Below are 15,380 nucleotides of genomic sequence, written 5' to 3' on the forward strand. Positions count from 1 at the left end.
CTAAGGTTAAAAATAATTTTTAAAGTCGATGAGTTATTTTTGGACAAAATCGACTGATGGATCAGACGATTTCAGATTGACATAGAACCAATACTTATGTATTCGAGTTGGTATCCTAAATGTGTCTATACCCTCAAACATCATTATGATATATCATATTGAGAGCAACAATTTTTTTAACACGATTCAAGAACTTTTAATAATCGTTTGATAAATGTGTCATTTTTTAAATATCAAGACCAATACAATAATTTAAAACAACGTAACACTAATTTTATACAATCCAACAATGATGAACAATTTAGACCAACACAACATAATAATTTTACACAATAACAATCCAATACCAGAATAATTTAAAACAATACAACAAAATAATTTTAAACAATTCAAAACAATCCAATAAAAAATAACACAATAATTTACACAATCAAATAATAATCTAATACAAGAACAACACAATACAATAATTTTAAACAATCAAATACGAGAACAATACAATAATTTTAAACAATCCAATAATAATCCAATACAAGAACAAAATAAAAATGTTAAACAATCTAATAAAAAACAATACCATACAATAATTTAGAACAATAATAATCAATAATAACAATAATCTAGACTAAAAAAATTGTATACCAAATAAGTAGATGAAGTATTAATTTACAACAAATAAACCTACTACATTATTTAATATACAAGAAATATAAACATACTATAACACGTCAATAATAAGGTTGATGATTCATTCTAATTTTCATTTAAAAAATTTATTCTTAATGATTCATACTGCAACATTCACTTTAAATCTATGAATATCTTTTTCCGTGGACTCAACGTTGTATTCACTCAAAATAATTACAAAAACTATAATGACTTTTTATTGAATATTTAAACATTGCCGACAATCTGCGCCCAAACAACCATGTCTTATGTGCCCTCATAAGCTGTTTTAGCATCTCCAATGCAAAATTTTTAAAAAGGTTTGAAAAATAAAAAAATTGAATAATTTTTTTTTAACTATTATGAATGTAAAATTTGAGCTTTGTATTTTAAGAGTAATAGTGAAATTAAAGCTGTTTTTTTCTTTGAAATTTATGCAATATGCATGTATAGTCATGCAATTACATGTTATTAATTAGATCATTTAAAAATTATTTAGAATTTTTTAGGACTCTAACTATTGAAGTTGTTTCAATAGATTTTAGAATGTTGATGTGACATATTGGAATGATAAAAAAAACTTTTGTAGAATTTTAATCATTGGAGATGCCATTAGAAGCGTTCCCTTAGAATGGTGCAGTAGTTGAAATATAAGGTGATGTCACATAAGGTCATTTTTTCATAGTGGTGGTCGTTGAAATATAAGGTAATGTTACATGAGATTTTGCGGTTGAAATTCGATGTGCTTGAGCATTTCTTCCTCATACCTTGATCTCTTATACTAATGACTAATAGTGAATCATGATTTATCTCCTTTAGGTTTACCTAAAGATAGATTGGCAAGAGACCTCCGGGTCACTGCCTACCTCCGCAAAGGAAGGAAAGAGGAAAGAGGAAAGAGGAGCAGTGTGGTTCAGATAAATTTTTAATGAGAACGAGGGGTAACATAAAAACCATATACGTGGTTTGGTATGTCAATTCACGTACATGATGATCAAAGTAGAGATGGATGACAAAAAGTGTCCTCCAAAATAATGGAAACAGTCCGACGCAAATTCTTCGAGCTCCTGTCTCGAATTAGCAAAGCTTCCACTCTCCTCCACATCCACTGCCCTGCTCCTCTTCGAGCACAGCGAAGAAGGAGAAGAAGGAGGAGACTTTCCTAGACGGTGGCCACCGGAGAGGTGCTGGAATTCTATGAGTCGGAATTGACCATCTCTGATTAATAGATTGCCTCCTTTGGAGACCAAACAAGTTCGAGGCTGAAGTTTTTGGTTTTAGGGGCCGGAAATTTGAGAAGTAAACATGAAATTTTAAATAAAATTCTTTCAAATGTAAGCTATTTGTTGATTAAAAGTGAATGGAGAAGAGGTGGAAAAAGAAAGAGACTCCATTGTGAATGAGACTTTAGTCCCACATTAGGAGTTTCATAATACAATGGTTAGTTTATATTGATTCACATGCATTAATTATATGAATAAATGCATAGGGAGAGATTCTCTTTCACGCATGTGTGTGCAAAAGGGGGGGTGCAAATCTAAGGTTCGGATTGCATTGAACCATGTTGACTTATGTGCGGGCACCACCTGCACGCGCCGAATGCCTGACCGATTAGGATAAAATTTGCTTAAGGGAAACAATCAATATTTTGCCATGTAAACCTTTTTGCTGCTGTGTAACTGATGCATTAAAGTCGAGATTAATGCAGAATTAAAACGGTCGAGCGATAATGAGTGAAACGGTGAGCGTTTCACTGCTCGGTAAGTAATGGCCATTAATCAACCATTAACGCTGCTACTGATCTGAGCTCCTATATAAGGAAGCTACGATCGCACTGTAGGGATGACAATGGGGCGGGGGCGGGTTTGCCATTCCCATCCCTGCCCCGTTCTCATTTTTTCGGGTTCGGGGATTCCCTATCCCCGCCCCATTTCTAAATTTAATTTATATTATTATTATTTAATAATAATTATTAATGATAATATTAATATTAATATCAATATCAATATCAATAATATTATTATTAATAATATTTTCAAAAATTTTAATATTAATATTAACACTATTATTAATATTTTTTTTAAAATCATATTATTATTTAATAATAATAATAATAATAATAATAATAATAATAATATTCGGGGCGGGTTCGGGGATGGGGATAGTATTCCCATACCCGCCCCAAACCCGCCCCATCCCCAAAAAATCGGGGATCCCCATCCCCATTTCGGGGTTTCCCCGCGGGGCCCCAAACCCGCGGGGAAAATTGTCATCCCTAGATCACAGATAGAAGATACATAACAACACAAACTTCTCTCCACCTTCGTTCCCTCATCCTCTGTCGTGCAACTCCTGCTCGGCAGAGTGCCCTTGATAGCATTCGGGTATCACTCAGTTCGCCATGACCACTAGTGCTTGGTGGGATCACGGTCAACCGTTGTATCCTGGGAAACAGATGACCCGACTAAACCTAGAAGCACTGCCGGAGGTGGGGCGAATCTGTTTCAAGGAAACTGCGTTAGTCGCAGGTCTCGGTCAGTTTTCCCGATCGGTCTCTTCATCCGCCCGGTCGACCTCTCTATTTGCCCGACCTGTCTGCCTGCCTCGTCACGGTCGGTCTGTATGTTCGCCCAACCCGTCTACTTTGCCCGGTCGGCTTGACTGCTTCGCCCGACCTGCACCATCCTACTCTGCCTGTCTACTTCGCCCGATCGACCAATTTGCGCTCGACCTGCTGCTACTCCCGGCCTATTTGCTTCGCACGATCGGCCAGTCTGCGCTCAACCTGCCGCTACGCCTTGCCTGTCTGCTTCACTCGATCGACCTGACTGCTTCGACCGGCTTGACTGACGCCCGACCTATCTGCTTAGATCGGTCAGTCCGCGCTCGGCCTGACTGCTTCGCCCGACCGACTTGTTTGCCTATCAGCTCGCTCGGCCTGCCTCTCGCCAGGCCTTTCTACCCGCTCGACCGTACTGTTCGGTCACTCTGGTCGGACTGCTGATCTGTCGGATCGGCCTGCCTGTCTCTTGACTGCTCAGCTCAGAAATACAGACCTACTGCTCAGTAGATCTGCCCGCTCGACGACTGAGTCTGATCAGCCGCTCTTCGGCACGTAGCAGAAATCAACCCTAACTGGCAGCCTGGGATTATCTGTTCAGGTCATCTTGATTATAAGTTGAATTTAGATTATGTAATTTTAAATCCATTTAAGTCTCCAAAACTCTCCGGCACCAAATTATTAGTATCCAACACTATTACCATATTTGAATGTGAAACCCCTCACACAACTCCATGGGCACTTGGGTAGCAGTTGGCAAATGACAATGTGCTGTGGAGCTGCGGCAACTATCTAGAATGCAATGTCTACTTTGACGAATGCAATGATTAAAAAGCATTGACGTATTCTGACAAAGCATCACAATTACACTTGAAAATGGGAAAAAGTTTGCAATGGATAGCATTCATCCATAAATGAGGAGCTAAACCACTGCTATATTTCAAATTGCGATCAAGATGTCGCAAGATTCATATGAAATTCACAAGAAATGTTAATTTTACAGCGTGAAGCTCAAATTCTTCATCCGTGCAAAGTATGTTGCAGTGCTGAATTATTAATACATGTCAAGCAAATTCTGTAACAATAGGTTGAATGAAGCATACTATAGCACAAATGCTGTTATCCATCAGAAAGATAAATGTGCAAGTGTATTATCTTGTCAAATCATGATCAGCTAAATGTAGTGATCTTCCAACCATTCTTCAGGTAAGGGGTCCATGGATAATGTGAGAAATCAACGCCAAGGAAAAGATTACTTTTATGCCGGCTAATCGTCATCTTTCTTAGGCTTCCTGTAGGATTCTTCAATGTGCTTTGCGACAAACATATATGTATTTATGAGTTTCTTTATGTTTGGGACATTGTAATTCTGAGCAACGTACACTCCGCAACCAGTCCCTACTAGAAAGAAGAAACTGCTTCTGATCATCCCCATATTTTCTGATCATCCCCATATTACCTGTAATGCATAATCCAAAAAAAGAAATAAAATATCAAGGAGTTTTTAAGTGGCAAAGTCTGTTAAGATCAAAGTGAGACAGCTATGCCTAATGATCTAGATCAGAACACACACTTACATTATGGACTACAACACATGCATAGCAACACAAGACAAATGATACCTAATAAATATGACAGATTTGAGATAAACATCCATCCTGAGATAAAATTCTGATTGTACTCCAAGACAGTGGATGTTTTAGAATACATCATCATCAGCCACAAACTTTTTCTGTCATTTGGGCAAGTTGGTGGTGTGTTGAGGTGATGATTTTTGAAACAAAAACAATCTTTCCCTACTTAGCTTCTGCAAAACATCTCCCATAATATGAGTTGGCGATGGACACATTGAGACAAACTTATTTTAATTTTAGTTCATTATGGACTCATGCCAAAAACATTTTTAAAAAGTATCAAATATTATTGATATTTTACATCAATTTCTAGTTATTGATCAAACCATCAGAACAGGTTATGAAAAAACAGTACTCTGGTAGTTGAACTAGGCATTGATTTATTGGTAAATGATTCATATTTGAGTGACTTGAAAATTTTTTTTCTTAACAAAATTCAGGATCAGGCACCAGAGAACAGGATCTTGAGTCTTGACAGCAGGCATACATTTAATTTCAGAAAAGAAAGGCCAAGCAACTGCCTACATACAAGCCCTCTGCTAGTTGCCTCAACAAAAAGGACTAGATGATCTGGATTTGTCTTAACAATCTGCAAGAGCCGAGATAGCCACTAAATCCTAAAAATTTGTTATGTTGCATTTTATTTCAACCAAAAAGTTCCACCTTCGTACTTTTAACAATATTCTCAAAACCAAGAGCCTAAAAGAACCAACAGTTAGCAAGAACATCGAACACTTGACAATCAGCCAATTGCTGACTTCTTTTCCCCGTCAGGGAAAACCTATAGCTTGCAAGTTTAATGATTGCATAAAGGTGGCAATTAGATAAATGCTTTCACTTCATTTCCTTGTCCTTACGAGTACATGGCTCTCCGAAGAACAAAGAACCCTAACTGGTCTTTTGGTACCTTAACAACCATACCAAGCTCCCTTCCCACCCCTTTTTCCGGAATCTTCCCAATCAAAAATAAAATATTTTTTTTCTATGGAAATAATCATCGAATTGTAAATCAGAGAGTGGTGATCGAATCGAAACCTGCTTTGGACCGAGAAATCGATCGACGAAGTTTTCGTCTGGGCGATCGACTGTGCAGGGCAGCGGAGTAGCGAATGTAAACAAGAAAAGTGAATCGGAGAGAAAACGGTGGTAGTAACTGTCGTCCTCCGTCGCCGTCGCCGTCGCCGTCGCCAAAAAGCGTGACTAGAGATTCGTTGTTCTTAACCACCCAACCGGGTCGGATCTATCTTAGACATTGTATCCACGATCCGGATCCGCCTCACAAAACCATATGTAATTCTTAAAAACATTCCCAAATTTTATAACATTTGAAGTATCTATAAGCATGTGGTTTAGCACAACGGCATTTACATGGCCTGTGGCTGTGACATATCTGAATTCCGAAGGCCATGAATTTTTATTTATTATTTCAAACTATATATATATATAATTGAGATCCGAATGTTCTTCCTTTACATGGATTTGTGTTTAATATCACCAAACAAATGAGGGTCAGTTTGGTAGTAGACAACGTCTCCCTCATCGCTAACAAAGTGATCCACTCTGAAGCTTCTCAGTAGAATGGCCACGAGGTGCAGCGGAAGAGGCCCCGACTTGTCAGGTTCTCGGTAGTACTTCCCAAGCACAGGCTTTGCTGCCTTCGTCTGAAGCATGCAACATGGTCCGCAGCAAAGTTATTTGTGTGTTTAGTTCATGAGAATAATTATCACATTTTTATAAATTTTGACGAACTAATTAATAATTCTGGCATTTGATTGCAAAATAAGCGTACATCAGAGAGAGGAGAAAGAACTTACTGCTTCGATAAGATGGTAATGTGGGATCTGGGGAAAGAGATGGTGCATGACATGAGTTCCAGCGTCATGGTGGATAATATTGATCCAACCGTAGTCCCTGTCAATGGTTGTTAATCCTCCTCGCAGGTGGCTCCATTCCTAGAAGATGGAAGAAGGTACTGAGGTGAGCTTGAGATGGAACATGTAAAATTAGGCCTTAGGAATCAACAAGAGCTTTTATCTTCTTGGATCTAGTTAATATTATCACATCAGATGTTTCAGAAATATGTTCTATAGCAATCAACCTACTGCAATCCCACTGAGCAAAGAAATGATGTACGAATTACCTTGCCTCGGTACCAGGGGAGCTTCTGGCTATGGCCGTGATGCTGCAAATAAGTGACCAAATCTAGGCACATAACAAAAACCTGATCAAAAGAATCGCAGGTTAATAAACTTATGCGATCTTAAATCAGATTTCTAAGCAATTTCTGTTGATAATTTTTTAAAGTCCGTGAATGCACCCACCATATAGGGTAAGCCATACAATTTGAGCATCTGAAGGGGGCCATATAACCAGGATAGACCCACAAGCAAGGCAACCACGGCAGACCAGCACATGGTTGATACCACTACGTCTTGTTCGTCTTTAGGATCAAACAAGCTACTACTCGGTAGGAAATGGGAGCCTTCCTTTCCTGGGCTCCTCCACATCTTTTGGATTATAAGAACAAAGAGGAAAAGTCAAGTTAAGACTCTGGAAAGAGACAATTCAATAAATTTAACAGACTCATCACCAGGTATACGGGGAAAGCAAACAAGGGGAATGGTACAGTGAACCGCAACTTTCTGCTCGTTGAATTCAGTTCCTTGTAGATCTTCTCAGGTAACTGCAGCAAAGAAAGACTTCTGAAATGTTGTTTCTTGAGAACAGATTAGAAGGCTAAGAACTTGAGCTCACATCTTTTTCTGAGATTAATAATTACTCCATTTTTTCAAAATTATTATTTGTTCTACCATCGCTAATTTCTCCCCTTCGGTTTTTTGATCCAGGAAACTGGAAAATAATAGTTAAATTGATTGTACCACTCACCGTTAAGTTGTCCTGGGAAATACCATATACTATTGTGCTATGGCTGATGAGTGGGCAAGATTTTAGTAGCACAATGGAAACTGAACATTTTGAACCATAATCAATTCGTGTCTTACATAACTGGGGTAGAGCAGGCGATTGTGCGGTGGCTATAGTATTATCCTCCATGAGTTTTATTTCTGCTTCTTTCCCACCATGTTATGGTGTAAACGAAGCACTCAAAAGATAAGGACATCACATGGAAAGAACGAACAAAAACACATTAAGCCACAACATCTATGTTTGCCTAACAAACCAAGAAACAGGATAATAGTTTGACAGTCTTCCTAATCGTAGGCAGCAACAATCTCAAAGTTAAAGAAAAATAATCTCTCTTTCATTTTTCTTTTAAAGGATTTCCCGATCACTGCAGCTAATCCTTTTATTTACTTCACTGAGGCTAAGAGAAATGTGATATTATGGACTATGAAGCACTAGATTGGGAACAGAAATAGAATCAAAATATATATGGAACTTTTACGGGAAGAATGAAAACAATAGAATAAAGTGCAATGAAAACACAAATTTTACAATGTTCAAAGCGAGAGAGACAACTACTGACCGGGTGCCAAGATTCATCCTTGTCCACATTCCCATGGTTCTGGTGATGAATCTTGTGGCCAATCCTCCTGGTTTATAAATTAAAAACAATTTAAGATTTTACACATCAGATTCATAGAAACAGAGGTCCATTTGTCGGAACCAGAACAGTCACCATCCATGGTATGGCACTAGAATGCTGGAGTGGAGCAAATGGCCCATCATGTTGTTGAGCCACGTGATGTCGGAGAAGCTTCCATGGCCACTGCCGCCGCAATCCGCGTCGATTAATTAGGTCTAAGTCGAAATGTAGAATAGGGAAATGGCAAGGGCACTTACCAGTCGTGGCCGAGAACGAAGAGAGCCCAGAACATGATGCCCTGGGCGAACCAATAGAGAGGCCAAAAGGCCCAGCTATCCAGGTAGACGGCGCAGATCGCAAGAGCGGCGATGACGGCGGCGTCTCGGAGGACGTAGCTCATCGACCGCCACGGGTCCTTCATCCAGCAGTGGCCAGGAATGGCGGCTCGGACGTCGCTGATCCGGAACGGCGGAGGCTTTCCTGGATCGGAGTCGCCGAGCGCCAGGACCTCTTCCGCTCCCCCATTCTCCGGCACGCTGCTCATCAGCTGGTCGGACCAGGGCCAGATGCAGAGGAGGAGAGAGGCAATGGGACGGGTAGGGAAGGAGTTCAAGAGCCTGGTCGATGCCCCGGCCATGGCGATCGAGAGGACGATGAGTGAGTCTCGAGTGGTGTTGGGCGAAGGTATTTATAGGTCCGCACTCGTCCACCCCTTATTCCCCGCTCGTACAAAGATGTCCTCCACGCCGAGCAAACAAGTCGCTGCCTCCTTTTGCCACCGTGAACGCTGCATCGGCACGGCAAGGGAAAATTCCCCTACACTCACAGTCAACTTAAATGCATGCAGTCTCGGCGGCCTATTTCGACTCTCTGACCACCTAGAACCTTATTACCCACCTTATTACCCAACGGAACAAATAAAAATAGAAACTTCTCACAATAAATAAAGTCTCTACAAATTTATTATCGAGCCATGTGACCGAGGGAGTTCTTCACAAAATCCCTTCTCTTTTTCTTGCACGGAACAAATAAAAATAGAAACTTCTCGGACAAATAAATCTGTAAATTCATTATCGAGACATGACTGAGGGAGTTCTTCATAAAATTCCTTTTTCTTGCACGGAACAAATAATAATAATAAAAGTTTCTCACATTGAAATAAAGTCTGTACAAATTCGTTATCAAGCCATCTGACTAAAAAGAGTTTTTTAGAAATGACGCACCCAGAAATTTGTGTTTTTTTTTTTTTTTAGGAATGATGCACTTAAAAATTTTAATTGATGAAAAGACATATATTATTTTGATATTTATTAAAATAAATATTTTTTTAAGTGTATTTTTCTTTTTATCCTTCACAAATCTAATTTTTTTTTTCCTCTTTTCTTTCCTATCTTCTCTCTCATATCTCCTATGCATGTTGTTTTTTTTTTTTTTTTCCTTTTCTTTCTTTTCTCTTTTTTATTTACATGCATGCATATCACAAGCTAGATATACAAATTATATCAGTCCAACGACATTTAAGATTTAGTTAATTTTTTGATAACATTTTAATACATTTAGAGGAGCTAAAAAAAATCATGAATAACAAATTTGAACTCATTGTAATCTCAGAAATCCACAGGAATTGAAATAAGTACAATCAGACTTCTTTAGGTCAATCAGTGAGTTTCGGTCAAAACTCACTAATGAACTTAAAGAGCTCTGATTGTACCCATTTCAGTTCATGTGGATTCCTGATGTTGTAAGGAGTTCAAATATGCTATCCATTATTTATTTTAACTTTTAGAAGATGTTAAAATCTAAGAAGAAAGAATCAGCAAAAAACCTACACGTTAGACCTGATATGAATCATATCAGGTCCATGTTAGGCCTGATATGATTCCATATCAGGCCCAACGTGAGCATGATATGATTCCATATCATATCAGAGAACTCTGATTGCACTTATTTCAATTCCTGTGGATTTCTGAGATTACATTGAGTTCAAATTTGCTATTCATGATTTTTTTAGCTCCTCTAAATGTATTAAAATGTTATCAAAATATTAACTGATCCGATGGTAAGAAATGGGGGGCCCGCAAAAGTAGGGGTCAACGACACGTGGAGGTCAAAGTCAAGATGGTCAACCTGAGAGTTTGGCCGAGCAGAGAGACTCACCTGGCCGATCGGTTGGAATAGTGCCCAGGCCGGCGCGATGACAACTCGACCTCAGGTTGGGTTTCCGACGCTCATGAGTGCTCGTATAAAAGAGCTGATCCGCCGGGCGACCTGTCTGCTCGGCTAAGCGGCAGATCGACTAAGGCTGCAAGTCCGTCCGAGTATGTGACTGAGTGGCCTTTTCGCTCGGTCCGGTATGCTTGCACTCCCGGACGCCAGGATGGTCGAGCGGTCCTCCCGCTCGGCCTAGTAACCAACAAAAGACTCAAAAGAGGACAAAGGGGACAACTGGTGATATCTTTCTTGAGACACGTGCCGCCGACAGACAGCATGGTATGCTGCCGGACCGGACAGAGAATCATACGATGAAAGTTTCCACTGTCATGTCAGAGATATGCTTGGACGATTGCGGTATGGCGTCAAACACACTTTTTTGACACGTCCATTCCCAGGTATGCTTTGAGGAGCATGCACGCCTCGAGAAGCGTGTGTGTACCTCCCAGGGATCGTATATAAGTAGCTACGACGGAGGTACACATTCATCTTTACTGTAGCTACAGTCCTCATCTTGTTACTCTGCTTCTCCTTGCCGTTGCCTGATTTGAGTGTCGGAGGGTCGTCGCCGAGAACCCCTTCCCGGCTCGCCTTTGTTGCAGGTTCGCCGGAGGTCCGCGTCATCCGAAGACAGCAGCCGCGTCATCCGAAGACAGCAGAGAGCGTCACGTCCCCAGTGTCCATCAACTCAACTCTCGGACATGATCAAATTGGCGTCGTTTGTGGGAACGTACCTGAATCCGAGCCGAGAAGATGGAGGAAGCTGGACGCCAACACACCGTGATGCTCTCCCCCGAAGAACTTGACACACTCATCCAAGCGCGAGCGACGAAGATAGTGGAGCAACAGCAGAAGGCTCAAGCCGAGCGGTTGGCACAGCAGGTCGCCTCAACATCAGGTGGCCGAGCGGCGCAGGAATATCAACCGGAGCAACACTCCACTTGGGCGCAGAATAAAGGGCAGACCGACACACCAGGAGACGTGCCGCCCGCCCCTATTCCGTTCCATCGGGTCCTCTTCCAGACTCCCTCTAAGCTAGCCTAGGCCAACCAGGGGTCATCTGATGAAGCCCCTACTCGAGACGTCAAAAAGGGAAAGGCGCCTCAGACCGAGTCGTCTCCCGAGCGGATTAATCGCCAGTTCTCTGAGGCGATCCTGCAGGACCCACTCCCCAGGCACTATGCCCCTCTGACCATCGGGGAGTACAACGGCGCGACCGACCCAGACGACCATCTCCGTAAGTTCGATAACGTCGCTACTCTCCACCAATATACTGACGGAGTTAAGTGCCGAGTCTTCCTTACCACACTGTCCGGCTAGTCACAACGATGGTTCCGGAGACTGCCGGGCGGATCAATTCGGAGCTTCAATGACTTCCGAACGGCATTCCTCCACCACTTTGCTAGCAGTCGATGCTATCAGAAGACCAGCGTCAACTTATTTTCCATGAAGTAAGGGCCGAGAGAGACCCTCCAAGCCTACATCCAGCGCTTCAACCAGGCGGTCATGGACATCCCCACGATCTCATCAGAGACAATGATGCATGTCTTCACTCAGGGCTTAGCCGACGGGGACTTCTTCCGCTCTCTCATTAGAAAGCTGCCCCGCGACTATGACCACATGCTGAAAAAGACAAGTGAGTATATCAATGTGGAGGAAGCTCAGGCGGCCGGGAGGAAAGAAGTGTCGTCCAAGCCTTTAGCTCAAGCCGAGCGAAGGGCGCTGGTCAGCCATCAGCCACCGAGAGGATCCCGTGCTGAGGGAGCACATCCTCATCAAGAAGCAAGGTCGCACGCCGTCCAACATGTAGCGACCGAGCGGCCCAGGCAAAAAGGAAAGGTATGGACCCCCATGTTTTGTTCACTCCACCAGTCTGCAACTCACAACACCCGTGATTGTCGGGGGTTCGCTCTGATCGCTCACCCAGCACCAAGAAGCTACCGCCGCTGGTCGCCTTCACCTGATTGACGAAACCGACCCCAAAGTACCGGGCGGCGGGTGGCCAGGGAGTCACCTGAGCGACAGCGTCATCACCAGCCAATGGCCAATTCCCGAGCCTCGCATGAGCAAGCAAGGTCGACCGCTCGGGAGGAGAAAAATAGAAGTAACGCTGCTCAGGGCGAGATCAACATCATTGCTGGTGGACCAACAGGCAGTGATTCCAACAGAGCAAGGAAGTCGCACGCCAGGCAGCTCAGGATTCACGTGGTCGGCTGCAGTCAAGAACAGGCACAGGGGCTCGAAATCAGCTTTGGGCCCAGAGACTTAGAAGGTGTTGAAGTGTCGCACGACGACACCCTTATCATACGTGCGGTAATAGTAAATTATACTATCCGCCGCATATTCATTGATACAAGCATTTCGGTCAACATCATCTTCAAGAAGACATTTGACCAGCTGCAAATTGACCAAGCTGAGCTGCTGCCGATGACAATCCCCCTATACGGGTTCACTGGTAACGAGGTTACGCCGGTCGGGCAAACCAGGTTGGCTATCTCGCTAGGAGAAGAGCCACTTCGGAGGACGCGGACCATCAACTTCATCGTGGTCGATGCTCCCTCCGCATACAATGTGATATTGGGGCGACCGACTCTCAATGAGTTCTAAGCGGTCATCTCCACTTTTTGTCAGAAGGTCAAGTTCCCTGTAGAGGATCAAGTAGGAGAAGTTCGGGGAGATTAGCTGGCCGCCCGATAATGTTATGTGGAGATGGTCCGAGCTGAATCTAGGTCTGCTCGGAAAACACCGCGCCTTGAGGTAAACACCATAACCGAGAAGCCTCAGACCTTAGTTTATGAGGAAAAAGAGGAGGTGCAGATTCAGCCTTGCCGACCGGAAGCTACCACCTTCATCGCGTCCGACCTGGAAGCGGGCTAGAAGGAAGAGCTGATCGCGTGCCTACAGCAGAACCATGACGTCTTCGCGTGGTCGACACATGAGCTACCAGGCATCTCACCAAGTATCGCGCAACATGAGGTCCATGTCCGACCGGGCGCTCGGCCAGTGAAGCAAAGGAAGAGGGACTTCAGTGTCGAGCAGAACGTTATAATCCGAGCGGAAGTCGAGAAGCTTCTGGAGGCCGACCATATACGGGAGGTGCAGTTCCCAAGCTGGCTTGCGAATGTGGTGCTGGTCTCCAAGCCGGGTAATAAGTGGAGGGTCTGCATCAACTTTCGGGATCTGAATAAGGCATGCCCAAAAGACTTCTACCCTCTGCACCGAATTGACCAAATGGTGGACTTGATTGCTGGATGCGAGCTAATATGCATGATAGATGCCTATCAGGGATATCACCAAGTGTCGCTCGTCTGGGACGATCAGGAGAAAGTGAGCTTCATTACAGCGGACGACACCTACTGCTACAACGTGATGTCGTTCGGATTAAAAATCGTCGAGGCTACATAACAGCGGCTGATGAACAAAGTGTTCTGGAAGTAGATCGGGCGCAACCTGGAGGTATATGTTGATGACATACTCATTAAATCACTCCGAGCGGTTGATCTTTGTGCAGATATAGAGGAGGCCTTTTGGACGCTGAGGATGTATGGAGTCAAGCTTGTAGGACCGTTAGATTCGATAGAGGGGGGGGTGGATATCGATTCGAAAATATCGAGTATAAGCGCAGTGGAAAAGTAAAGTAGACACAAGGTTTTTTACTTCGTTCGGAGCCTGTGACGACTCCTACTCGAAGGCCCGTACTCCTTGAGTACTTTCGTTGGGCAATTCACTAGCAATTCGGATAATTACAATTTAAGTACAAAAAGATGCTAATGAAAAGAAAAACAAAGCTGTACCGACAGACAAGGAATTTAAAAGAGCGGGATCGTGTCGTCGGAGCTTTGTGAGCGTCGTTGGAGCGCAGAGCGAGTAATCTCAGAGTTATCAGATGTGAAAAGTTGATTCTGAAGCTCCTGCCTGGGGCTTCTTTTATATGTTGCTCCAGGCGCCTGGATTCCTTCCGGGCGCCTGGAATGTGACGTAGCTGCTCAAACCGAGAAGCTCCACGTGGTGACGACTTGTCCTAGATATAATTTGCTTTCCGGGCGCCCGGACCACCTTGTTCCAGAAAACTCCTTTTTCCTGCAAAATAAAGTTAGTCCGAGGCAATATATATCCTGCAAAAAAGATTGTTAGCACATTTTATAATAGTATGAATTAGCACAAATAGTATGACTTAGATTCCGTCTTTCCGAGATCGGAATCTAGTCACGATCTCGACTTAGACATCCGAAATGGATCTAAGCCGAATCGACGCCTAATGTTCCCTTCCCGGGAACGCGTCCTCGCAGTTACTCCCCTCTAGTGACTTACCTCACTTACCTGCCAGACGTCCGGTCAGCCCTTCGACCCGTCTGGACTTCTCGCCAGCTATCCGGTCAGCCCGTCGACCTAGCTGGACTTCTTGCCAAGCGTCCGGTCAGCCCGTCGACCCGCTTGGACTTCTCGCCAGCTATCCGGTCAGCCCGTCGACCTAGCTGGACTTCGTGCCAGACATCCGGTCAGCCCATCTACCTGTCTGGACTTCTCCTGCACACTCGATCAAAGTGTCAGACAACAACAAAATTAACTTAACCTATTTGTCATTCATCAAAACCTAGGTTAGACCGTTAGTGCTACCCGCACCAACAATCTCCCCCTTTTTGATTGAATGACAACCTGGTTAAGTTAGTGAAATGACGCAAAAATAAATAAAACAGGTACATCGGTTTTAAAGTTAGTTTTAGTGTTTTCAATTTGGTTTAGCTAATTTAACCACCTTACC

General features: G+C 43.0%; 2 protein-coding genes across 2 annotated transcripts; both read right to left on the reverse strand.

Moving 5' to 3' along the window:
* Positions 1 to 4,162: 4,162 nt before the first annotated feature.
* On the reverse strand, positions 4,163 to 4,685 carry LOC122036016. The gene has a single exon (XM_042595184.1). The coding sequence runs from the start codon at positions 4,659 to 4,661 to the stop codon at positions 4,494 to 4,496; it is 168 nt and encodes a 55-aa protein (XP_042451118.1). The 5' UTR covers positions 4,662 to 4,685; the 3' UTR covers positions 4,163 to 4,493.
* Positions 4,686 to 6,188: 1,503 nt separating this feature from the next.
* On the reverse strand, positions 6,189 to 9,095 carry LOC122036024 (fatty acid desaturase DES3-like). Its single transcript, XM_042595194.1, has 8 exons — positions 8,665 to 9,095; positions 8,501 to 8,590; positions 8,348 to 8,414; positions 7,451 to 7,543; positions 7,182 to 7,367; positions 7,001 to 7,081; positions 6,675 to 6,812; positions 6,189 to 6,521 (listed from the first exon to the last, which is right to left on the reverse strand). Exons 1-8 carry the CDS (start codon positions 9,042 to 9,044, stop codon positions 6,330 to 6,332), a joined length of 1,227 nt encoding a protein of 408 aa, XP_042451128.1. The 5' UTR covers positions 9,045 to 9,095; the 3' UTR covers positions 6,189 to 6,329.
* Positions 9,096 to 15,380: the final 6,285 nt, after the last annotated feature.

This window comes from Zingiber officinale, unplaced genomic scaffold (assembly GCF_018446385.1).
Source record: "Zingiber officinale cultivar Zhangliang unplaced genomic scaffold, Zo_v1.1 ctg130, whole genome shotgun sequence".
Classification (NCBI taxonomy): Eukaryota; Viridiplantae; Streptophyta; class Magnoliopsida; order Zingiberales; family Zingiberaceae; genus Zingiber; species Zingiber officinale.